Source organism: Microtus pennsylvanicus, chromosome 1 (assembly GCF_037038515.1).
Source record: "Microtus pennsylvanicus isolate mMicPen1 chromosome 1, mMicPen1.hap1, whole genome shotgun sequence".
Classification (NCBI taxonomy): domain Eukaryota; kingdom Metazoa; phylum Chordata; class Mammalia; order Rodentia; family Cricetidae; genus Microtus; species Microtus pennsylvanicus.
Window position 1 is genome coordinate 164,690,199 of NC_134579.1, and position 26,649 is coordinate 164,716,847.

A 26,649-nucleotide genomic window follows, 5' to 3' on the forward strand; every position below is an offset into this window, starting at 1 on the left:
TAAACACACACCCACAGAAAATAAGTAGATATATGTCAGTACAACCTGCAGAGTTCATTTAATGTTGCTTGTAAATATATGTTTTAAGACCTGACTACTTTGTATTGAGCTGATTGGGGAGCTCGTCCCTGGTGAGACTAATTCTCCCTCTCTTAACATGACTGTGGATATTAATTAATATGAATATGACCATTAATTGCTTGTAGCTCTTTATCTAGGGACCAGGACTCAAGAGCTTTCCTCCATCCGTGTTGGGATGGCAACTGGAGATGCCTTTCTTCAGATCTTGTTTAGGCAGACATATTGCTGAGATATCATAGGTGTAGAAAACACAGTCTTGCTGCAGGATCTCCTGTTCCTCTGGTTCTTACAGTCTCCCTGCCCCTTCTTCTTCCGTGCTTCCTGAGCCTTAGGTGCAGGGTTGTATTGTAGATGTATCAGCTAAAGTTGGAGTATCCCACAGTGAGTTGTTCTCTCAGATTTGACTGTTGTGGGTTTCCATAATCGTCTGCATCGGCTGCATCTTTGATGAGGGGTGTGAGCTCCACTTACCTGTGGGTGGAAGGATGCATATGGCAGATGCAGTGAGGATTTATGCTGGTTTAGGTAAGTGGCGGCAGTAGGTGCTCTTCTAGGGTAATTGGCTAGGTTTACAGTGCTGGGCACAATTGCCCTCCTGTTACATGGGCCTTAAGTCCAATTAGACAGCTGGTAGTCAAGGCCCAAAAGAGAAGTACCACCCCTGCACCTTTAGGGATGTCTTGCGATGCTGGTCATTGGTGTGGCGCATTGGCATCACAGCTGGGTGGGTCTACTGAGTGCTCCCCGCCATTGTTGGCAGCCTGCATAGTACTGGAAAGTGCTGTCCTCAAGGAGTCTTTTGGGTCAAATCCAACTTACTGTCCTGTGCCTGAAGTGCGTGGTCTTTTCAGTGACGTGGTCTTCCCTTCAGCACCTGGGAAGAAACCAAAGGCAGGAGCAATAGTCTGGTTTGTTTGGGAGGGGTCTCTTGGACTCCCTTAGTCAACAATTCAAAATGAGGTTTCTCATGCTTGGTACTAGGGTTTTGGTTAGATAATCTATGGCTCTTGGTGGGAGCATGATTATCCCAAGTAGTTAAACTGTGTGTGTGGGTGTGTGTGTGCATGTGTGTACATAAATACACACAGAATGTAATTTTATGTAAATATAAAATATTCTCTATATCTTCTTCAAATATTCTTAGCACTGTACTATTTATCGCTCTTCTCACCCTTCCCCTCCTGCTCTCCAATTAAAGTCCCTCCCATTTTTCTCATTCTCTCTTCCTATCGCCTGTATCTTGCTATTCACCTGTTTAGAGCTGCGTAGCCCCTTCACCTGTTTAGAGTTACTGTCCCTATGACTTTTCTGACTTCTGTGGTGACTCCAGGTCATATACTTGCATCTGAAGACTTGGAGCTGGGAACCGCAGATGAAAGACGCAGTTCGTCTTTCTGGGTCTAGGTTACCTCACTCAATATGATCTTACTCAGTTTCATCAATTTACCTAAAATTTCATGATTTCCTTTTTCTTTACAGCTGAGTACTATTCCATAGTATTAGATACCACACTCTCATCACCCACTCACTGGCTGAAGAACATTTAAGTTGATTTTATTTCCTAGCTATCGTGAATAGAGCAGCAATGAACAGCTGGCTGAGCAGGTATCTGTGGGGTAGGATGGCGAGTCCTTTGGGCATATGCCAAGGAGTGGTATAGCTGGGTAATATGATAGATCTATTTTTATCATTTTGAGACTTCTCCACACTGATTTCCAGAGTGGCTAGACCAGTTTGCAATCTCACCAGCAGCGGATGAGGGTTTCCTTTTCCCTGTATCTTTGCCAACATTTGTTCTCAGCTAACTACGTTTTTCTACATGGCTGAAAACAATTCTACTGTCTATACATGGCACATTTTCTTTATCCATTCCTCTGCTGTTGGTTACCTAGGTCAAGTTCATAGCTTAGTGCTGAAATAAACACTGATGTACTAGTATCTCTGTGATGTGTTGAATTGGAATACCTAGAAGTGGGATATTTATGTTATACGGCCGATCTGTTTTTAGTTTTGCAAAAATTACATATTAATTTTCATAGTGCCTGCACTAATTTCCCTCCAACCAGCAGCGTATAAGGTTTGCTTTCTGTCTACATCCTTGTCATCATTTGCCTGCTTACGTGATCTTCCCTCCCTTCCTGCACAACCGGCGGGGTCTCATCTATTTCAGGCTGGTCTCAAACTTGTTGTGTAGTGGGTTGTGACTCACTTTTGCTGCTCCTTGCCAGCCCCTCCCGAGTGCTGGGATTGTAGGTGTGCACCACCATGCCTGCCTAATTCATGCGGAGTTAAGGACTGAACTCAAGGTTTTGTCCATACTGTCCGGTATTTGACCAACTATGCTGCATGTCCAGCCCCAAGTTATTTTGTTTTCTTAGTGATTGCCATTATGTCTGAAGTGAAATTGGGCTTGATATAGTTTTGACTTGGATTTCTCCAATGTTAGTGAGGTTGATCATCTTTTCATATGCTTAGAAGCTATTTGTAGTTCATCTTTTGAGACTTGTCCATTTTGTTAGTCTGTTTGTTGATGGAGTTGTTGGATTTATTGTTTAGTTCTTTGTGTCGTTTAGAGATGAATACTCTCTCAGACGTATAACTGTTCCCCTCCCCATTCCCTAAGCTGTCTCTTCAGTCCATTAATTATTTTGGAACAACTTTTATAAAATGTTAGATTAATTATACATAATAATTAGTGTCATTATGACCTTTGTATACATGTCCATGATTTATTTCAATTGTATTGGAACAATTTTTTTCTTTCTTCTGTTTGGAACAGTTTTTAATGATTATTAATTGATACCCTGAACAACAGAGCGAATTGAAATAATAGATCTTTTAAAATGATTAAAAGTGCTAGAAAATGAAGTGTCTGGATGAAAAGATTGCCGTTTCTGTCTTGAGACTTCATTGTTTTGGTGTTACACGTGAATAGTGACCCCTGGAAGTAATTCCGAGAATTTCCGCAAAAGAGAAGTCATATTCTATTTAATTTAACTTACCAAACCATGCACATGAAGAAGTAGAAAAACTAAATAGTCCTATGTTTACAAAAATAAAACAATTAAATCCTTTCTCCAAAGAGTAGTCTAGATAGAGATGCCATCCGTGATAAATTCAGTGAACTATTTAAGAAAAAGAGAGACTCTCCTAGAGAATAGAAAAAGATGACAACTGCCGCTTCCTTTATGAGCTTAGCTTAACTTTATCACTTTACATAGCAAGGTGTTATAATAAAGAAAGGGATATTTTAAAAGAATTATGTGACCATTGAAATAGAAACTTTCGTTTTACAATGTAAAATCCTAAACAAAATTATAGTAAACCACAGACAGTGATATATACAAAAGAATAATGAACTGTGACTAACTTGGTTTCTTCCCCCTTAGGGGGAACACAAGGCTGATAAAATTGATATAAATTGTAAAACTTAGTCAATCTAGTTACATTAAGAGAATAATTCAAAACAGTATAAATCTTAATAGATATAGAAACATAATTAGATAAAATGTAACACAGTAAAAATCTCTCGCAAAGAACAAACAGACTAGCCCTTCTTTAATATGACATAAGAATTCACAAGCATCTGTGGCAACTGTTCAGAAGTGATATTAAGAGCTTACTCCTAGAGACCAAAATGAAATGAACCTCTGTAGATGGCCCTAGCCATCATTTGTATTAGAATATGAAAATATTAGAATTCACTAAAATAATCTTGGAAAAAGAAAAGGATTTGAAACGTTAATTTGTATAAATCCATAACCTTAATCTATAGGAAAACATAATTCATGAGCAGCTTTATTGAAATCTGTAATACTTGTCACAAAACAGTTCTTAAAACTTATTTGAAAACTGTATATACTAGCTTCAAATATTTAAAGAAAAAATTAGCAAAATATGCCTAAGGTGGTTTGAAAGAGTTCATTGTTAAGAAAATTAAAGAAGACATAAATAATTGAGACCTATATTATGCTTATAGATTAGAGTCTAATATTGTAAAAAGGTATCTTCTTCCCAAATTGATTAATATGTTTAATGTAATTGTGATAAAAATTCCAGCATGAATTTTTGTAGAAGCATGAAGGTTATAGTAACATATGGAAATGAGTCTTTTATGAGAGAATGATGGTCGGATGGGGTCGTGGAGGGGAGGTCTGGTCATGGGATCGGGGCCCCTCATTAGAAATTCTAAACTTTGTTCTGCTCAAGGTTGTGCAGGGTCTTAAGTAGGCCAAAGTTTCTTAAGTTATGCACTTAAAGAACTTGTGATAAAGAGAGATGTTGTTTTGATAGATGATTAAAATAAAATTCTCAGTTGATTAAAAGATACTTTTGATTTGGCAAGATAGTTCAGCAGATAAAGGTGTTTACCCCTAAGCCCAGTTGCCTGAGTTTAATGCTCAGAGTCCACATGATAGGAGAGAACCAATTCAAGTTGTCCTCTGACCTCCAGATGTACACCCACACCTTGGTACACACACGCACATATGCGTGCACGCACACTCACACACATGAGCACAATAATTAAGTGTAGTTTACAAAAGATTTTTTTTGCTTTTGTTTTTGTCTTTTGAGACGAGGTCTCACTATGTTATCTTGGCTAGTCTGAAACCTGCTATATATTCCATCTTGGCCCCAAACTTATACCTATTCCTTTAGTATTCCAAATGCTGACATTCGAGCAATATGCCACCAGGTCCAGTCTTACAAGGATTGTGAATTCAAATCGAGCCTGGACTATACAGTCACCTTGTCTCCACAGACATTAAAAAAGATACATATATTTTAAAAGAGTTATTTATTTATTTATTTATTTATTTATTTATTTATTTATTTATGTGAGTGTTCTATCTGCATGTACACCTTTATGCCAGAAGAGGGCATCAAATCCCACCATTGAAGGTTGTGAGCCACCATGTGGTTGCTGGAAATTGAACTCAGGACCTCTGGAAAAGCAGCCAGTACTTTTAACTGCTGAGCCACCTCTCCAGCCCCTTAATACATTAAAAAATTTTATATTGAAAATAAAATATATAAAAATATATATGTTTATTTAAAGATCATTTTTAATATGCATTGATATTTTGCCTACACGCATGTCTGTGTGAAGGTGCCAGATTCCCTGGAACTGGAGTTACACACAGTTGTGAGTTACCATTGAGTGCTGGGAACTGAACCTGGGTCCTGCGGAAGAGCAGCCATTGCTCTTAACTGCTGAACTCTCTCTAGCCCCAACTGTGAAATACCTTTTTTTTAAAAAAATATTTATTTATTTATTATGGACACACTATTCTGTTTGCATATATGTCTGTAGGCCAGAAGAGGACACCAGACCTCATTACAGATGGTTGTGAGCCACCATGTGGTTGCTGGGAATTGAACTCGGATCTTCTTGGAAGAGCACGCAATGCTCTTAACCACTGAGCCATCTCTCCAGCCCCTGAAATACCTTTTTAAAAGAAGGTCTTATTGTGCAACCCTGGATGGACTGGTGGGCCAGACTGGCCTTAAGCTCATCGAGATCACCTGCCTCTGTCTCCATCACATGCTAGGATTAAAGGCGTGCACTATCATATCTGTTTTGGTTTTTTTTAAGTTATCTTTAAAGGGATGAAAAATGGGGCCGGAGAGATGACTCAGTGGTTAAGAGTACTGGTTGCCCCTCCAGAGGTTTTGAGTTCAAGTCCCAGCACCCATATGATATAATATCCATCTATATTGGGATCTGATGCCCTCTTTTGCCATGCAGGCGTACATGCAAATAGAGCATTCATAGGCATAAACAAGTTAAATAAATCTTTAAAAAGAATGGAAAAGTTATCATTGGATAGGAGATGATGTTTTAATTTGTGTCCCAACAAAGGATCCACTTCTTAAAATGTAAAGAAGACGTATATAAAATATAGAACTACCCAATAGGATAGCAAGCAAAAACTATGAGCAGATACTTAACCAAAGAAATCCTGGAATTTATAAATGTTATAAAATTGTTCAATCTCACTAGTCATTTGGGATATAAAATTTAAAATTATAATGAGATGGGGCTTGGTGGTTAAGAGCCCTTGTTCTTCTTCTTTTTTTTCCCCCGGATGCACAAACAAAGAGTCTTTATTTGTGAGTTAACTCAGGTCCCTCCATCCTTTGGAAGCTGCAATAGCAGCAATGACAGTGGCAGTAGGAACAAGAACAGTGCAGGAGAGACCCTGAGCAGCAAATACAAGGGGTTGAAATAACGAAAGAGCCTTGGGGGAAGTCCAAGCCCCTGGGCTTGTGATTGGCTGTCCCTTGGAATTCAGACTTCCAAGCTTAGGATTGGCTGCCCACTATGATGTAAGGAGGCTTTCCAGGCCTTAGGAGAATTCCAAGCCTCTAGGGCCTCAGTGATTGGTCAGTTTTCCTTGCTCAGGGATTGGCTGGTTTAGTGTCGGGGGCAGAGATGGAAGAGCCCTTGTTCTTGCAGAGGACGCAAGTACAATTCTCAGCGCCCATATGATGGCTCGCAACCATCCATAACTCCAGCTCCAGGGGCTCCGATGCCCTCTTCTGACCTTTACAGTCACTAGTCACACATGTGGTGTATGGACACACATGAAAGCAAAACACTCACATGCATAAGATGACTACATCCTAGGAATTCTAATGAGAATCATACACACACGCTAGAGTGGAATGACAGACTGCCCAGTGATGAGTGGCTAGAGTGTAGTCTGTACATGTAGTGTGCACGCACACATGAAAGCCAAACACTCACATGCATAAGATGACTACATCCTAGGAATTATAAGGAGAATCGTACGCACACACTAGCATGAAAGGACTGGCACTGCCCTGGTGGTGATAGGATACGAGCAACTGGGACTCGCAACCAATGAGAGTGTAAATTAACACACTAACTACTCTTGCAAGGTGATTGGAGTATTTGCTAATGCTGAAAAGACATAAATCTTGTTACCTGATAATTGTCCATAAACAGGTACTCAAAACAAATGTGGTATTTGTTAGGTATTTTCATTTGTTACAATTTCATTGTAACAGTTCTTAATTTGAAGAATTTTCATTGTAACATTAGCATATCATAATGGAAAACAAGGAACAAATTCATCAACAGTGCATGACCTGGGCTTCTTCAGGTCTTCAACTTGGACATAAAATTGTGTGTATAACATTTATTCATAGATTAGAAAATATCAGTCCTTCCTTTCTTCTAAAAATAAATCTTCTTCTCAAAGATTACTGTTTCCTCTTGATACAGCTCTATATTTAACCTGTATCTGATTTGCTTATAGCTGCCCTAAAACAAGTAGATTTTGGGGTGTGGGGATATGTAGTGCCTCTAGCCCAGACCAGCCTCTAATTCCATATATAAGTGGGGTGACCTTTGACTTTGGCTCACCCTGCCTCTTCCCGAGTGCTGGAATTTACAGGTGTGTACCATCACACTGAGGTTTAGGTGGTGCTGGGGATCAAGCTTTATCCATGGTAGGTAAGGGCTCTACCAACTAAGCTACATAATCCCAGCTCTCATCATTCCTGATTATTGAGGCATTACCATCTAGTTATGTGCAGACGGATCATGGTGAAATCTAAAGAGTAAGATACATGTTGTTTGTGTGTGTGTGTGTGGTCAAGAAGCTCCTAGTCATATACATGCGGTGTGTGTATCTGGTCCCCTATTTTGAGGCTTCTCTAACACGGCAGCATGGGTAGTCCATGGGGACTGTTAGACTGCCACTCACACAGACGAACACCAAAAGGGCTTAACACACTAGATTAACGGGGAATAAAAGCTGAGGGATGCATCTTCCTTCTTTTGGCCCTGGATGGATAGCTACAAACTATATTTAATAAACTCAAAGAAGAAGCCATGTGATTGCATGCCAATCTCTCTGAGCAGTGGCCATTTCAATAGCATAAACTTCTGCTGGCTTTTCCTCCTCCCTACATTCAGTCTCTTGATGTTTGCTCCTACTTGCTGGAATCACATGCTCATTAAAACACTTATTTATATTTGTCTCGGATTCTATTTCCTGGGAAACTTAAGACGAAAATACCATGTGTGTGGAAGATCACAGAGAAAGACCAGAAGCTGATGGAAGAGGGTTTAAAAGTTATAATCTGAAGACTATTTGTCTTGCCCTATCAATGTTTAATTTAATATACAATAAGGAATAAGAAACAGAGCACTGTACTGCTGGTAGTTCAAATGTTGTGGCACTCAGAAAGGTTCATTTATAAAACCATCTTGTCATCCAAAGAGTTTCTTAGGCCCCCTATGGTGAGGAGATAGAATAACAGAAATGAAATTAAGTGAGGGATTTTTTTTTTTTTAAGAAAAAGGAAAGGAAAAAAAGAATAGCTTTTGTCTATACTTTTTTTAAATTGATTTTTATTGAGCTCTATGTTTTTCTCTGCTCCCCCCCCTTTTTTTTTTTGGTTTTTCGCAACAGGGTTTCTCTGTAGCTTTGGTGCCTGTCCTGGAACTAGCTCTTGTAGACCAGGCTGGTCTCGAACTCCCAGAGATCCGCCTGCCTCTGCCTCCTGAGTGCTGGGATTAAAGGCATGCGCCACTACCGCCCAGCTCCCCTCCCTTTTTAAATAGTCAAAATGACCTCCTTAGGGTCATTGGTTACGTTAGTGGAGGGCCCAGGACTACCTTCTGAAGGGGAAATGCCACCAGGTTGTGGCTCCTCTGTGATTTCAGAGGCAGCCTTGGGACTGTTCTTTTGTGTTTATGATGTGGTTGAGAAAGTTGTTTCAGGATATTCAGCCCCAGGTCACCAGAGGCTAAGATGCTGACAGGAAATCAAAGGAACCGTCAGTTCCCCTCCTTTCCTTGTCTGGGGTGGCTGTTTCTGGAATGTCTTGTTATCCTAGGGGCATCCCCAGCGCTGACTCCTCTAAGTTCCTGTACAGTTAAGAAGGCTTGCTTTGTGGACTTGGCGAAGAAGTGTGGAAATAACGATCCGTCTGTTCTGGAGCTTTTCCTTGCCGTTTCCATGTGAGGCAACTTTGTTCTCTGTGTCCTTGGCTTCATCCCTCCATGCCACCCCCGTGTCACCCGCTCAAGGTGTGCTCGGCAAACATCTTGCTTTTCCTTCTTAAGACGAGGCTCATTTCATTCTAGTGAACAGAACAGACATGGTTCCTGTCTTACCCAACTTATATGTAGTCAGGGAGACAGGTATTAAAACATAGCAAATGAAATCAAATCCCAATTATGTCTGAGGGTTATAAGGCCCAGACTTTTGTAGGATGCCTCCCGGTATAAAGACAGGAAGCCTATGATATGCTGAAGTTTAATAAAAGCAAGAAAAATTTGCATTGGTCAAGGACTCAGTAGGTAAGGAAAGATCACGTGTAATGATGGCTCAGAGCTTCAAGGAAGTCAAGAAGTCAGAACCCAGAGAGTTGACAGACCACGAGGTTGGTCACGGGAGCCTTAGAGACCAATGAGAGGCTGGTCACAGGAATCATAGTGATCAATGAGAGGCTGGTCATGGGAACCATGAGATCAGTGAGAGGCTGGTCGCGGGAACCATAGAGACCAATGAGTGACTGGTAAAGAGAGACATAGAACCAATGAGACCGATGAGGGGCTGGTGAAGGGAGACATAGAAATCAAGTCAAGGATGTCACCTTGCAGGGGGACGGGGCGGGGGATGGGTGAAGCACACGAGAACCCTGAAGAGTTTTATTTTACATGGGAGCAGTGATCATATTTTTTGTTTAGAATTCCTTGCATGCAACATGGAATGAACTGGACAGTGGTGACACAGGAGGCGACCTGTACTTTAAGGAAGAGATGCTGGTAGCTTTGCTTGGATGGAAAGAAATAAAAACTCCATGTGGCAAGACACTTAGAGTAGCGCCTTTCATATAAGTAGACGACTGGATGGATAGATATATTTTCAAAATATTTAGGGCAATCGGCATTCTTTTTCTTTTCTATCTTGTTTTTGTTTTTCGTGACAGGGTTTCTTTGTGTAACCCTGGCTGCCCTGGAACTCACCCTATAGACCAGGCTGGCCTCGAACTCAAAGATCCACCTGTGTCTGCCTCCCGAGGGCTGGGATTAAGTGTGTGTGCCACCCCCAGCTTATTTAGGGTATTTAGGACATGCGATTATTACCATGGGATTATTCAGAAGGTGGGAGGCTAAAAGGCAGAAAGGATACAGACTTCTGTCACGAGATTATGGCTGGATGGTGGGGCCAGCTACTGCAGTAGAAAGCATGATGAAGAGGGCTGGTTTGGGGGAGGAGTTTGTGCGCAGCATCTGACGCGACTCGCTAAGATGTCCAGGGGGCAGTCGTCGTGAGCGAAGCAAGGTCATTTTCTTTGTTAGTGATGTCCTAGCCAGCTTTCCTTGGTTCGTTTAAGAGTGTTCTTGTTCTGAACTCCTGTACAGACAGGCTTGTTAACCTTTTGGCCCTTATATGCTGCCAGTTTTTTTTTTTTAAATAATGTCCTTTGAGGAAGGACATGCTTAGAACAGCTTTTCCAGCACCAAATGAAGACTCAATCCCACACTTTTTGAGTTGATTCTCTCGTTCCTAATACTGTGCATTTGTGGAGTAGCTACTCAGTGAGCCTCAAGTACGAGGAGAGGAGTCTATAGGGAACGAATCTGTGGTCATAGTGTCTTTGTCCCAGGGCATCTTAGGTCGGTCAGTAGATCAGACCCGAGGTGCAGCTGTGGGGACAAGGCTTTCCTTAGCTCCTTGTCTGTGGCAGTCAACCAGGGGTGTGATTTATTCAGACTGCTAAGAGCCGTATTGCTTGCGCTTTTGTGGATTTTTGCCATTTCCCCCAGGAATTTGCAGGGAAAGGGTTGCCCGCTCTGTATTTGTTGGGTGTAGCAGACACCATGGGACTTTGTGATCAGAGATATCCAGTCTTTGCCCCATGACTATCTTTCTACCCAGCACTGATAAAAGGTGTTCCTGGAACTGAGAATCTAATTCTGCACAAAAGAGGGGAAACCTTCCTGATAATTAATGGCCCACAGGGAAGTGTGTGGTGCTAATGTAGGTGCTAACATGGAAAGGTGGTAACATAGGTACCTCAGGGAGGGGCTTCCTCACAAGTTCTATCTTGAGAGTTTTAATGAAAAGACATGTACATGGTTAAATCTGTGAAATACTGCACACGTAAAGATCCTCGGTTTTGTATTGGTGGAACCAACACGTCCTTTATAAAAACAAGAAAAAAGAAAAGGAAAAAAAAAGTCCATTGTTTGGCTTTGTCTAGCCCAATGTTTTCCACACATGTTTAACCATGGAAGTCTTTTTAAAAATAACAGTCAGTTAAGTTCCCCATGAGATTAGTGTTCTGTGGGCTACGCTTTGGGAAATATTCCATATAGGGCTTTGGTTTTTGTTTATTCTGAAGTCAACCTTTCCCACTTCCTTTTCGAGTTTCTTGGGTGATTATATAGGGAAGACAGACTGTCTACAGTGAGTGCTGAGAGGCAAAGGAAGGCATGTCTCTGAGAACTGTGGGTTGAAGCCTCTTTCCTAGTGAATCAGTCGGCCCCAGGAAAGCAGAAACACGCGCTTAGGAGTGTAGCGCTGGAGATTCCAGGTTCCGTGTGGTATTCAAGAGGAAATTAGAGGTTGTGGAGCCCTTTTTAGAAACGCGTAGAGCCAAAAGTGTTTGGATCCTCCCCCAGATTTTGGAATATTTGCATGTGCATAATAAGACGATCTAGGGGTGACATAGAAGTCTAAAAGTCAAATTCATTTGCATTTAATATATACCTTGTGCTCAACCTGAATGTAATTTTGCATAGCAATTCTAATGCCTCTATATTTTGACCAAGACCCATCAGGGAATTTTCCATTTGTGTCTCATTGGCCTTGAAGGAGTTCAGAGTCCAGGTTAGGGTTGTTCAGTGCCCAGCTTTGGGAATTTGTGGGCTCTCCTTTTATTTTCTTTCTCTGTTAGGTGCTGGAAAAATAAGCAAGGAAGGGATGGTGCGTGCAAAGCAACTTCTTTCTGTGTGAACTTGGTTCCAGAGTTGGTCTCCAGCAAGAACTAAAGCTCTGGATGCCTTTGTTTGATTAGAAACATAGGAATATGAGCTGTCTGTAATTAGAATTGTTTCTGGGAGCCTACATTTGGGGTTCTTGTTTTAGTTTCCCTCTGAAGTTCTATAAGATCAGAACCTCATTGCCTTTCTTCTGCATCTGTCCATCTGTCCGTCCATCTATCCATCCATCCATCCATCCATCCATCCATCCATCCATCCATCCATCCATCCTTCATGGTCTATAGGTGGTTACATGTTAGGTACCAAGCACATGCAATGAACGAGACACATGATGCTCTCCTGCTCTTTAGTGAGGCCTCTTCTCTCCCATTGAGAACTGATATGGTATACCATATCCATCCCGATTTCCACCAGTTTTATCTTTGACCTATCCCTTTACACTGCCTTGGTCAACTGGGTGTCTTTAGGAAACCCTGCCCGCCACTTCCTGGGTCCTGCAATTCTCACTGTCTTTCCTTGCCTTGAGCTTGCTCTCCTTCTAAGCCCTCCAAGATGCAACTGCCCCACTGAGCTCCCCACACATCTCCTGAAGATCTTGGCTTCTCTCTTATTGCATTCTGCATCCTGCATGCTGCATCTTGGGCCACACACTTCCTGTCTTTTCTCTTTCAAGCAACGCCACATCATGTTCAACTCAATGTCCTTCACCTGTTAGTTACCTAGCATGAATACCTTCATGTAAACCCCTGATTATTTCAGGAAACGCATCCTTAGTTCCTCCGTCTATAATGACATAGGATAATAGATATACAATAGGGAGAGTTTCATTAGGAAACTGAAAAATTAACCTTTTTTGTAATTTGGGTTAATATGCATTTATTTTTTGACTTATTAGAACCAAATTTTAGTCTACATATAGAGGCTAGATTTTCATTCTTTTAGTCTTTGAGATTATAATATAATTACATTTCTCCTTCCTCTTTCCTCCCTACAAATACTTCCATATTTTCCTCCTTATGCTTCCAAATTCATAGCTTCTTTCTTTCATAAATTGTTGTTGCATGCATGTATATATTCCTAAATACACAAATACAACCTTCTCAGTCTGTATAATGTTGCTTGTACAACTATATTATCAGAGCAGACCACTGGTATTGGCTAAGCCATTGGTGTGCTCTTCCCTGGGGAAGATGTTTTCTCCCACGCTCCTCATTCCTTAGTTGCCTGTGGTTTTTGTGTAGCGTTGAGGCCTCATGGTGTTTCCGTTGTCCTCTTGGCATGTCCGCTCTTGTCCTCGTTCAGCTTATATTTAGGCAGTCATGTTGATGAAACTTGCTGAGTAGAGCTTCTGACGAGACACAATCTCACAACAAAATCTTTTATCCTCTGCTTCTTAACATCTTTCTGCCCCCTCTTCTGCACTGTTTCCTGAGCCCTAGGTACAGGAGTGTTTTCTAGATGTATCCATTGTGATGGGGCTCCACAACTCTACATTTTGTTCGGTTGTGGTTTTCTGTAATGGCTTCTGTCTGTTTCAAAGAGACATTTCCTTGGTAGGGGGTGAGGACTCTCCTTGCCTGTGGGTATCAATACAGATATTTAGCATGTAGGAAGGGATGGTGCTGGTTTGGTGAAGCGGTGGTTGTAGGTTCTCCTCCTAGAATTCTGACTTTACTAGTCCTGGGTAGCTGCCCAGGTTTCCAGTAATAGAATAGTTGCTCTTTTGTTGAGAGAATGTTAAATACAATTAGAGAGTTGCTGCTTCCTGCCAAGGCTTGTGTGCCACTACTGCACCCTTAGGATTATTTTGCCATTCTGATCATTGTTATGGTTCATAAGTGTCATAGTTCAGTGGGACTGTTAGTTGCTTCCTTTCTTTGGAAGATTGCATGGTGCCCTCTGGTACCACGAAAACAAGTCCTCAGACGCACGGTATGATAGGCAAAGACTAGTGATAAGATTTTATTTGGGAATTAAGCGCTACTCAATTTAGAATAATGTAGAGAACTTATAGTCTTGAAATTAATTCAGATCTACTTTCAAAAGAAAATTTCTGATATTTTAGGTACTTCAAAGACTCATATGTTGACTTTCTATTAGTTACTTTTTAAACTTGTGACTATGAAACCTGACAGAAACAACTTAAAGGAGGAACATTTTATTTTGGCTCAGAGTTTAGGTCCCCTATGGTGAGGATGACAGTGTGGAAGAAGCATGTGGCAGAGGCTGTTGTCATCATGGCGAACCAGCAAGTAGAAAGCATGCTAGGAGCCAGGGGCAGGTGTCACCTCCCAGGGCTAGCCTCAGTCTCCCAGGGCTAGCCTCCAGTGACCCCTCTACCAGCTAAGCTTCTCTCCCAAAATTTTGCCACCAGCTGGGGAGCAGGCTTTAAAATATGAGCCTAAGAGGGATGTTTGGATTCAAGCCAAAAGGCCTTTATCATTTAATTGTATCTAGTCGTTTAATGGCAACTAGGTGCATAAAATTTTAGTAATTTAGACTCTTCTCTTGGGAAAATTTTGATAGCTCAGTTACCAAAGTGGTAGACACCTAGCTGCTACTCTGATACTTTTTAAAAGAGCCAACTTCTCAGGCACTTAGAAAGATCCACCCATGTGTGGATTGTTAATGTAATAATTACAAAGAAATCGCATCTATTAATTACAGAATATCTGGCAGTATGGTGATATATTTGGTAACATCTTGTCAACTATTAATTCAAACATTAAAAAAAAGATTAACTCTAAGTGAGGCTTCTTTATTAATATCAGTGGCTTTGCTCTTAATCTGAGATACTGAGATCTAACCTGTTTCCGGATTGCTCCTTGTATTCAAAAACAGTCAATAGTTCTACAGATGTCACCCATGGGAGGGGTATAGCTGGAGAGACAGGTGCCTCTCCAGGTGACCCACAGAGGACACGTATCATTTCGTGTGTCTCTCATTTGCAGTAAATCTTGGGATGTTTCCTTTATGTATAGCATAGCAGCAGTGTGATTGTGGGCATTACTACCCAAAAGACTTCCCTCTGTTCCCAGATACAGGTTAATATTAGTAAAAGGTGAAAACATTATACCATAGGAAGAGAAACCAGGGCATTGAAGGTGTGATGTTTACACCAGTGTCTCTGTCTCGGTCTTTTTAATAAGACATTATGATGCCTGCCATGCTGTGTTTCATACGGTAGCCACTTATGTTTGCAAGGCAGTATACGCTATTATTTTATTTGTGTGAAGGATGTCACACCTTGAAGCTGCCGACAGTAGACCTCCCTCTTACTTTTTTCATTTCTAATGATTCCTAGCTATATGCCATTCTTCCCTAGTACTTTCATATCTTTTGTGCTGAATTTGAGGGCTCAAAAAGATTCCCAAGAACTGGGGAAATAGCTCAGTCTGTAAATTGCTGAGGACCTGAGTTTAGCCCCCAGAATCCATTTTAAGAAGGTGTGGTAGGGTTCCTGTAACTCCCTCGGTGGGTAAAGACATACAGATCCCTGGATCTTAGGGTCTACTCAGTCTAGCCCATTGTGAGCTCAGGCCAATAAGAGACCCTGCTTCAAGGAAAATGGACTGTGTTCTTGAGGACGGCATCTAAAGCTGTCCTTTGGCCTCTGCAGGTATGCATGCCCATACATGTGTGCACAGACACAGCAAGCCATATGCTTAGCAGTAACCTGAGGCTTCTTGTGTTCTTGCTTCTCCCATTGCTGCTTCTTTGCCTTTCTCACTGGAACCAGCCCTACCTCCAGCACGCCACTCCCCCCTCACCCGTGGACACTTTTTACAATAAATCACTGAGCCTAAAATATAAACTTTATGTTTATATAAATAGAATTATGATTTACAAATATGGAGAAACTCTTTGCTTTTAGAAACTTTATACTTGGGAGTAAGATATAATAGAGACAAATAAATGATCCTCCAATGGTTGAATTTAATATTAGTGGGCAATTGAGGGAGAGTTCTTTGAAACTAGGATATTTCACAGTGGCACCTTTGAAATCAGGTATGTGGGTGGTCTCCCTTTGCCACATGAAAAGCCAGAAGGACTCATGTACCAGTGATTCCCTGTCCTGAGAAGGCTGGTGAGAATGTTGTTCGCCTTGTGGTTAGAATAGCTGCTTCCTGCCCGCTATTCCTTCTGCCATCTTATTCCTCAGCGGCTACGGAGTACTTGCTGCTACATGTTCAGCTGGAATATTTGTAGCACTGTGTCTCCCAGTCATAAAAGAGCAAAGCTTGCACTGTGGGCCTTTAACTTGTTTGTTTAAAAAAAAATCAATCAATGTGTATTGATTGACTAACACTTCATCCGTCTCCTCCAAGACACTTGACCTTTCTGATTTCAGCTAAATCTACCTGCATGTCTCTCAGCTGTTTGTCAGTAGCCAAATCAGAGGTAGCTTTTGTTCTTTTTCACCGGGGATGTGCATGTGAGTGGTGTGTCGCCTTACCTTCTTGGAAAGGCACTGGTCGCTAAGGTCCAGGGGTTGAGAGCTCCGCCTCTGGAAGCCTGCACGTGGGCTTAGGTGTGGGCTTGCTGTGCAAGCTGGAGCAGATGGCGCCACCTCTAAACTCTCTTTCCACCTCCACAGCTGGGAAAGAGTGAGTGTCCACCTGGGGGTGGGTGGTTGCGATTAAGAGTAAATAATGGAGAGGAGGGTGAAATACGCTGTGCCTGGAAGCTAGGAAGTACTGGATGGTGGGCAGCCATGATTTCCTATTGGTACGGGGTTCAAGTTTTCCACAGCCCTCTTCGTGGGCTCACTTCCAGAGCACGGAGAATTGTGCTGAAGTTCCTGCAGGAGCCTCTAGAGCAGCGGTTCTCAACCTGTGGATCGTGACCCCTTCACAAGGGTCGCATGTTAGACATTGGCATTATGATTCATAACAGTAACAAAAATACAGTTACGAAATAGCAAAGATGTAATTTTATGGTTGGGGGTCAGCACAGCATGAGGAACAGTATTGAAGGGTCGCAGCGTTAGGAAGGCTGAGCACCATTGCTATAGAGACTGTTAACTTGGAATGCCTTAAGATCTTTAGAATTGAATCATTTCGAGATGAAATTTCTTTCTTTGCAGATAGACTGAAAAGAAAATCAAGTTTAAACTCTAGTTTTGCCTGTGGTGTGTGTGTGTGTGTGTGTGTGTGTGTGTGTGTGTGTGTGTAACAGGTGTATAGAGAGGGCTCAGAGGACAACTTTTGAAGTTTTTTCTGTCTTCCCTCCACATGTGTCTTGGGTATGAAACTCAAGTCGCCAGGCGTGGCGGCAAGTGCCTTTGCCAGCCATGCCGTCTCGCTGGCCTCCCCTTCATCCTGTTCTTAAATTAGCAGCTCCTGCAAGCAAACTGACCCGAGCGCTGCCCAGGCTCTCATTCCATGGTGTGGAGAGCACACAGGAGCATCTTCAGGCAACTTTGCAAGGTGTTTCATACATACTTGAGGTCCTCAGATGGTTGTTTGGATGTGTGAATTCTAGGAATTGTGGCAGGAGAGCCAGCAAATTCCTTTTCATTTGTTCTCAGTTTTATACTCTCATGGAAGTTGCTACTAAAGTCACAGCGTCATTGTTTGGGGCCTGCTGAGGTCCCCTCGATTTTCCTTGGGCTCGTATCAAGTAATTCAGTATTTCTTTTCATTGCTTCAGTTGAAGTGGCCTAAGAAGACCACTGACCAATGGCCATCCTTATTTTTAAAAGTCACCAGATAAGGCAATTGCTCAAGCCACTCAGCAAGGCATTTCAGAAATGTGCACACTCATATTTCTCTGTACAGTTATAAACAAATACAACTTTTATTTCATCTTAGAGTTATTAATCTGGACTTCTTTTTCTGGAACGCACACTAGAAAAATGTCTTATAGCTCTTCGAACATTAGAAAGAAGACGCCACAAACATTTTACTTGATTAAATGCTAAAGAGGTGGCACCAACTTTCCTGATTAATTGAAACATGCATTCTTGCCTGATAAATATTTATATGTGGCACATGAAAATTTTATCATGGTATACAGACTCTTCACTCTGGGAATGTTATTTAACACTAAGCATTTTGCCTTTGTTGCTGCATTGTTCATTATGAAAAAATACAGGCTAATTGCCATAATATAGGCCGCAATATAAGCCTGTCAGTCATATGAGTCTTCAATGATATAACCCCAAGTCTTTAATGGTGCACACTTTTAGCCTACGTAGGAGATAAATAAAATTTTTTTATCTAGTTTGGAGACTTAAAAAAAAAAAATAAATCATTGAAAATAGGTCCCCTTAGGAAGAAGCTGAGTTGCCAAACCTTCTGTCTCACCAGGTAAGCATACATGCTGTTACCACAGTTAGTTCCCTTTCTGTTGCTGTGCTGAAATTCTCGGGCCAGCAGCAAATTGGGAGAGAGTTTGTTTGGTTTATACTTCCAGGTCACAGTCAGTCACTGAGGTACATCAGCCTGGGAGCTCAAGACAGCCAGAAACTATGGGTGATAGCTGCTTACTGGCTCACACACAGGTACTGCCCATAGTGGGCTAGAGCCTCCTACATCAATTAATAGCCATGATAATTCTGTGCAGACATACCCACGGGCCAGTCTGATCTAGGTAAATCCTCAACTGAGGTTTCCTCTTCCCCACAACTCTAGGTTGTGTCAAATTGATGATAAAAGCACACCAGACTTCAAGGTTAAAAAAAAAAAACAGATTTAATTGAAACACATTTTGGCTGCAATTTCTTAGGAAAGGTTTACTTTTTAGGGGTAGTCATTCTATAAGACACTGCGTCTGGTGATAGAATCTGAGCTGTTCTGACTGACGAACCATTACAGTTCTTTTAGTTTCTGAAGTGTGGCATTAATTGGCTGTTATAAGACTGGAATACCTGCCATGTCTGAAAATATTTCTGTGACCTTTTGGAATAACCCACTTCCCAGACTCATCTTTGGGTCGTTCATTGTTGAGAAGCTGGATGACAGGACAGGAGACGTCTGCTGGGCCTTTCCCAGAGTATTTGCCTGTAGGAAGCAGAACAGACAGGAATGCTGATTTATTTAACAGGACAGATGCCAGCTACCATCCGACAACTCTTCTCACCGCGAAAACCAAACTGCACGATTCCTTTGTCTTACCTCCCACCTTGGAGCTTTCTAGTAAGAATATTGCATGAACCCAGTATGTTTTCAATTTTAATGCTTTTATTTGTTAGGTCCTGTTGTCAGGAAGTGGTGTCCTTGCCACTCTTTAGAACATGACAAGCGGGCCTACCGGGTGGCCTGAGATGCCCTTTGATCCTGTACATGTGTGTGTCCTCCCCAGGGCCAGGCCCTGTGGTGGGCTAAGCGCTCTACCTTGCCCTTCTAGTCTCTGCTCCAGTCCATCGCAGCCAACAAAGTCAGGACTTTAAAACTCACGCTTCCTTTGTCAAGCCAGACATGCTGAGGGGAGATGAATGTTCTGGAATGGCTCCTTGGGAAATCGGGTCCTCCTTGAACTGTGAGAACAAATGATCTCCTTCATGACATTTTTTTCCCTTACAGATCTCACCAGAAGCAAGACCATTGCGTGGGTCATTTATGAGAGCTGTGTGGTGTCTTCTTCTTTTTCAGGAGCCTAAGATTTTAAGGCGTTGTATCAATGGGGACAATAGGAATTATTAGGGCTTGTTAGTGTAGTAGTGATGGGCGATCATTTTAAAATGGTTACCAATCCAAGGATGCACTTCACATGCGGTCACCTAGAGAACTCTTGCTAACTTTTCTTGCCACATGAAGTATCTGTGTGTAGACAGGAATCCATATCGAAATCATGCGAAATAGAAATAATTGGCAGAACACATCTGTCAATGCGGTAATTATGTTACATTTGAATTTATATTTTTGACTTTATTTAAAGGCTGTTATGTTATCAAAAGTGTTTGCTAACATCAAAGATTCTCTTTTTATGCTGTCTTGTTTGATAATGAGTCATAGATTCTGAAATGTGATTTGAGAAATCGCACAAATTATTAAAATGACGACGTTTATTCTTTTGTGGTAGACAAAGTGCTGCACGTGGGTCTGAGTGGACACTTGCGGAGAAGAAGCCGTGTCACTGCATTATAAATTAGTTTGTTTCTAATTTTGCAGGCTGATGGCCACAGTGCCTCAAACCAAATCTTTCCCCTGGAAATGGAATGATTGCATGACAGACTCTGTGAACCATGAATATGTCAACAACTCATGGATCAGGCCTTGCTTAGCAATTAGTCTTTGGGGGATTTTACTCAGAAATCAGACACGCTGCACCAGAGCTTGTTGGGTAGTTTGTGATTCCCATTCATGTCTGAATCATGAATCTGGCTTAGAACAAAACAGATCTGTAAAGAAGGATTGCTGCTAAGAGTGGCGACTAGGGCTACGCACGCCCACACACACGCACCCACAGACACACACACATACACATGCCCACAGACAGACAGACAGAAAGACAGACAGACACACACACATGCCCACAGACACACACACATACACATGCCCACAGACAGACAGAAAGACAGACAAACACACATGCCCTCAGACACACACACATGCCCACAGACACACACATACACATGCCCACAGACAGACAGAAAGACAGACAGACAGACACACATGCCCACAGACACACACACAGACATGCCCCCCCCACGCACACATACATGCCCCCCCCCCACATGCCTACAGACACACACATGCATGCACACACATGTCCACAGACACGTGCACACACCCACACACACGTACATGCACATTCACTATACATACAGACACATACATAGTCAGACACACAAATACACAAGACACTCATACATGCACACCCAGACACATTCAGACATGCATACGTACACACACATGCTTAGACATGCACACACACACACACACACACACATATATATATAACATGCAAACTAACACTCAGACATGCACACACAGATACTCAGACATGCACACACAGACACTCAGACATGCACACACAGACACTCAGACATGCACACAGACACTCAGACATGCACACACACACACACACACATATATACACATGCAAACTAACACTCAGACATGCACACACAGACACTCAGACATGCACACACACAGAGACACTTAGACATGCACACACACACACTCAGACATGCACACACACACAGACACGCAGACATACACACACACTCAGACACTCAGACATGCACACACACACACACACTCAGACATGCACACAGACACTCAGACATACACACACAGACACTCAGACATGCACACAGACACTCAGACATGCACACAGACACTCAGACATGCACACAGACACTCAGACATGCACACACAGACACTCAGACATGCACACACAGACACTCAGACATGCACACACACACACACACACTCAGACATGCACACAGACACTCAGACATACACACACAGACACATTCAGACATGCATACGTACACACACATGCTTAGACATGCACACAGACACACACACACACACATATATATATAACATGCAAACTAACACTCAGACATGCACACACAGACACTCAGACATGCACACACAGACACTCAGACATGCACACAGACACTCAGACATGCACACACACACACACATATATACACATGCAAACTAACACTCAGACATGCACACACAGACACTCAGACATGCACACACACAGAGACACTTAGACATGCACACACACACACTCAGACATGCACACACACACAGACACGCAGACATACACACACACTCAGACACTCAGACATGCACACACACACACACACTCAGACATGCACACAGACACTCAGACATACACACACAGACACTCAGACATGCACACAGACACTCAGACATGCACACAGACACTCAGACATGCACACAGACACTCAGACATGCACACACAGACACTCAGACATGCACACACAGACACTCAGACATGCACACACACACACACACACACTCAGACATGCACACAGACACTCAGACATACACACACAGACACATTCAGACATGCATACGTACACACACATGCTTAGACATGCACACAGACACACACACACACACATATATATATAACATGCAAACTAACACTCAGACATGCACACACAGACACTCAGACATGCACACACAGACACTCAGACATGCACACAGACACTCAGACATGCACACACACACACACATATATACACATGCAAACTAACACTCAGACATGCACACACACAGAGACACTTAGACATGCACACACACACACTCAGACATGCACACACACACAGACACGCAGACATACACACACACTCAGACACTCAGACATGCACACACACACACACACACACACACTCAGACATGCACACAGACACTCAGACATGCACACAGACACTCAGACATACACACACAGACACTCAGACATGCACACAGACACTCAGACATGCACACACACACTCAGACATGCACACAGACACTCAGACATGCACACACAGACACTCAGACATGCACACACAGACACTCAGACATGCACACACAGACACTCAGACATGCACACAGACACTCAGACATGCACACACAGACACTCAGACATGCACACACACACTCAGACATGCACACAGACACCCAGACATGCACACACACACACTCAGACATGCACACACACACTCAGACATGCACACACACACTCAGACATGCATACACAGACACTCAGACATGCACACAGACACCCAGACATGCACACACAGACACTCAGACATTCACACAGACACTCAGACATGCACACACAGACACTCAGACATTCACACAGACACTCAGACATGCACACACACACTCAGACATGCACACACACTCTCAGACATGCACACAGACACTCAGACATACACACACAGACACTCAGACATGCACACAGACACTCAGACATGCACACAGACACTCAGACATGCACACACAGACACTCAGACATGCACACAGACACTCAGACATGCACACACAGACACTCAGACATTCACACAGACACTCAGACATGCACACACACACTCAGACATGCACACACACACTCAGACATGCACACAGACACTCAGACATGCACACAGACACTCAGACATACACACACAGACACTCAGACATGCACACAGACACTCAGACATGCACACAGACACTCAGACATGCACACACAGACACTCAGACATGCACACAGACACTCAGACATGCACACACAGACACTCAGACATTCACACAGACACTCAGACATGCACACACACACTCAGACATGCACACACACACTCAGACATGCACCCACACTCAGACATGCACACACACTCAGACATGCACACACACACTCAGACATGCACACACACACTCAGACATGCATACACAGACACTCAGACATGCACACAGACACCCAGACATGCACACACAGACACTCAGACATTCACACAGACACTCAGACATGCACACACAGACACTCAGACATTCACACAGACACTCAGACATGCACACACACACTCAGACATGCACACACACTCTCAGACATGCACACACACTCTCAGACATGCACACACACTCAGACATGCACACAGACACTCAGACATGCACACACACACTCAGACATACATACACAGACACTCAGACATGCACCCAGACACCCAGACATGCACACACACTCAGACATGCACACACACACTCAGACATGCACACACACTCAGACATGCACACACACTCAGACATGCACACACACACTCAGACATGCACACACACTCAGACATGCACACACACACTCAGACATGCACACACACTCAGACATGCACACACACACTCAGACATGCACACACACTCAGACATGCACACACACTCAGACATACACACACACACTCAGACATGCATACACAGACACTCAGACATGCACACAGACACTCAGACATGCACACACAGACACTCAGACATGCACACAGACAATCAGACATGCACACACACACTCAGACATTCACACAGACACTCAGACATGCACACACACACTCAGACATGCACACACACACTCAGACATGCACACACACACTCAGACATGCACACACACTCAGACATGCACACACACTCAGACATGCACACAGACACTCAGACATGCACACAGACACAGACACACACACACACAGAGAATCAAATGAAAGGATGAAGTGTTCTATTCAAAATATAGTGAAAGCTCCTAAGAAGCAGCCAGAAAATATTTTAAACTATTTCTAATATTATCTTTATTTCCCTAAAAGAGACTGATATTCCCAAGTTTCAGGCATTTGAGTGTCACCGACTCCACCCTACTGTAGTTTCTCCCTGTCTGCACTGTGCTTTACCCAGTATATTTAATTTAATTCATTCTCTTTGCTTGCTTTAACCACCCATCTGTCTTAAGCAATAATGGACGTGACAGTCATGGTAGCTTGTACTGGCTAAGTTTCTCCTTCTCACATAAAGGACATGCAATATAGTGTTTTAAATATTAAAAATATTGGCATACCATCTAGAACCCATCTGAGCACCTGTTGACATGGTTGAGGGGTCTTCCAGGAGCTGAGAGGACACCCCAACTCCAGTCTGGCTAAGAATGCTCTCATACCCTCATTACCATCCCTTCTTCAAAGGCCCAGAAACCACATCAAATGCTAAATCAGGCTGGTGTTTCCCTGAGGTCCCCAGTGCCTGAAGGCTCACTGTAGGAGAATGCCCAGGAAGCCAGGTCTTCACGCTGCCCATTGCCAGGATCTGGCCATTTACAACTTCTCCCTTTTTGATGAGACAGCTGACTTGGGGATCATTCTGCCATAGGAAACAACAGCACAGTTCACTTACCTGTGATGAGAACATGCCTAGGGCTGCTGGCCCCCGACTGTCAACGCTCACACGAAGGCATTGCATGGCACACTCAGGTTCTCATGGCACAGAGCGCCCCACCCAGTGCCCGTGTTGAAGACTTTCCGCAGGCCCTTTGACTAAACGGGCTGTTTATTTTACGCGCCTCTTTGTTTTTCACTGTGGCTATTGACTAGGCACTTTGAGAGGAGGCTAAGAAGTCCTGGAACTCTTGCAGCTTTGTAGTCTCGTTGCTCTGGTTTCTAAGTAAAATGCCTTGTGGAAACATCAGCATCCACATACCCCTGAGGAGAGAAACAAACAAATGTACCTACCGCTCCACCCCATAAGACTGGCCATCCTGTTCTATCAGAAAATGGTGAGGTTCGGAAATTGCAAGTCGACCCCGGGAGCTCTGTCAGGGTCAGGGTGTGTCTAAATACGAACGGATGTTTGCTTCTGATATGAACGTTTTTCTTATACTTTTATTATAGAAGATGATGTGTCAAATGTACAAATAATGTGTGCCTGGTGCCAGAAAGTGGGAATCAAGCGCTATTCCCTGAGTATGGGAAGTGAGGTGAAAAGCTTCTGCAGCGAGAAGTGCTTTGCCGCCTGCCGGAGAGCCTACTTCAAAAGAAACAAGGTAAGCACCTTAGTGAGGCTGCTGGCCACCTCGTGCGCATGCGCCTCCTAGCCCTAGCTGGACACACTGTGGCCCTCCCCTTTGCGTGTTTTGATTTTGTTTTGTCTGTTTCTTCCTGTCATGCTTAACTTTTTGTAATAAGAAACCCCAACTTGTCTATCAGTTTCTTGTGGCTTGGTGTTTGAGTTCTGAGAGGGTGAGTGGAATCCGAGGAAGACACTGAAATCCCAGCCACTGTCCTAACCAGAGGTGGCTTAGTAAGAGGGCACAGTCCAGAGCCCACCAGAGAAAAAAACGACAGAAGTTTCTCAGGAGAGTGAGACGCTAGCTGTAGAGGCTTTAGTATACCCATACAGTGGGGATATAGCTGCTGTTTTCCAAAACCTGGTTCACAGAGTCTAGTCAAGACAAAAGCTGTCAAACCTCCCTTGACACACTGTGTTAAAGTTGATTGAGCTTGACAAGAGGAGCAGAGATGAACAGCTCATGTCTGAGAGTGTGGTGTATAAACACAGGAAGAGCCGTAGTAACAGTTCCCACTTGGCTTTGTTTAAAAGGACAGTTTAGGTCCGAAAATGGCCACTCTTGATGGGAAACAGACTGTATGATGTCTTAACAAGCACATGTACACATCTGCACACTCACATCCCAACCCTAAAGAACTGGAAAAGCCTTTGGCCACCGAGTACCGAAGTCAGTTTCTAGGCCTTGATTATTTCTCATTGATCTGTAAAACTTCCACAATTCACAAACCCGCACACATTTTGCTAAGCACTTGCATTTCCCTTTCTGTGATACAAGATAAAAACCTGTCTGTTCTTGCAGCAGGAACCTGCCTTTTCAAAGTCTAACATTTGCAATCTTGAATGCTAAGTGCGGCTCACTGCACCGCAAGCACCACTGCAGCATGCAATCGCCTGCATTCTGAGTCACATCCATTCTGCCCAAGAAACATAATGCCCGAAGAATTAGGTTGCAGAGTTCAGCCAGTTGGAATTTTCGTAGCAGTCTGTAAGAATTAGGCTCATGAGCTTCATTGGAACTAGGAGGCAAGTAAAGAAATTGTCAGATGTCTTTGGGAATGGTCAGGAGTGGGGTTCACTTTCCCTGGGGTGGGG

At 43.0% G+C, this 26,649-nt stretch overlaps 1 protein-coding gene across 2 annotated transcripts in view; it reads left to right on the top strand.

Annotated features, from left to right (window-relative positions):
• Sobp (sine oculis binding protein homolog) overlaps positions 1-26,649 on the top strand; it is a 169,194-nt gene that overhangs the window by 26,233 nt on the left and 116,312 nt on the right. For both annotated transcript variants that reach the window (XM_075944583.1, XM_075944573.1), the window contains exon 4: positions 25,380-25,531. In XM_075944583.1, coding sequence (XP_075800698.1) covers positions 25,380-25,531 — 152 coding nt within the window. The remainder of the gene's footprint in view (positions 1-25,379; positions 25,532-26,649) is intronic.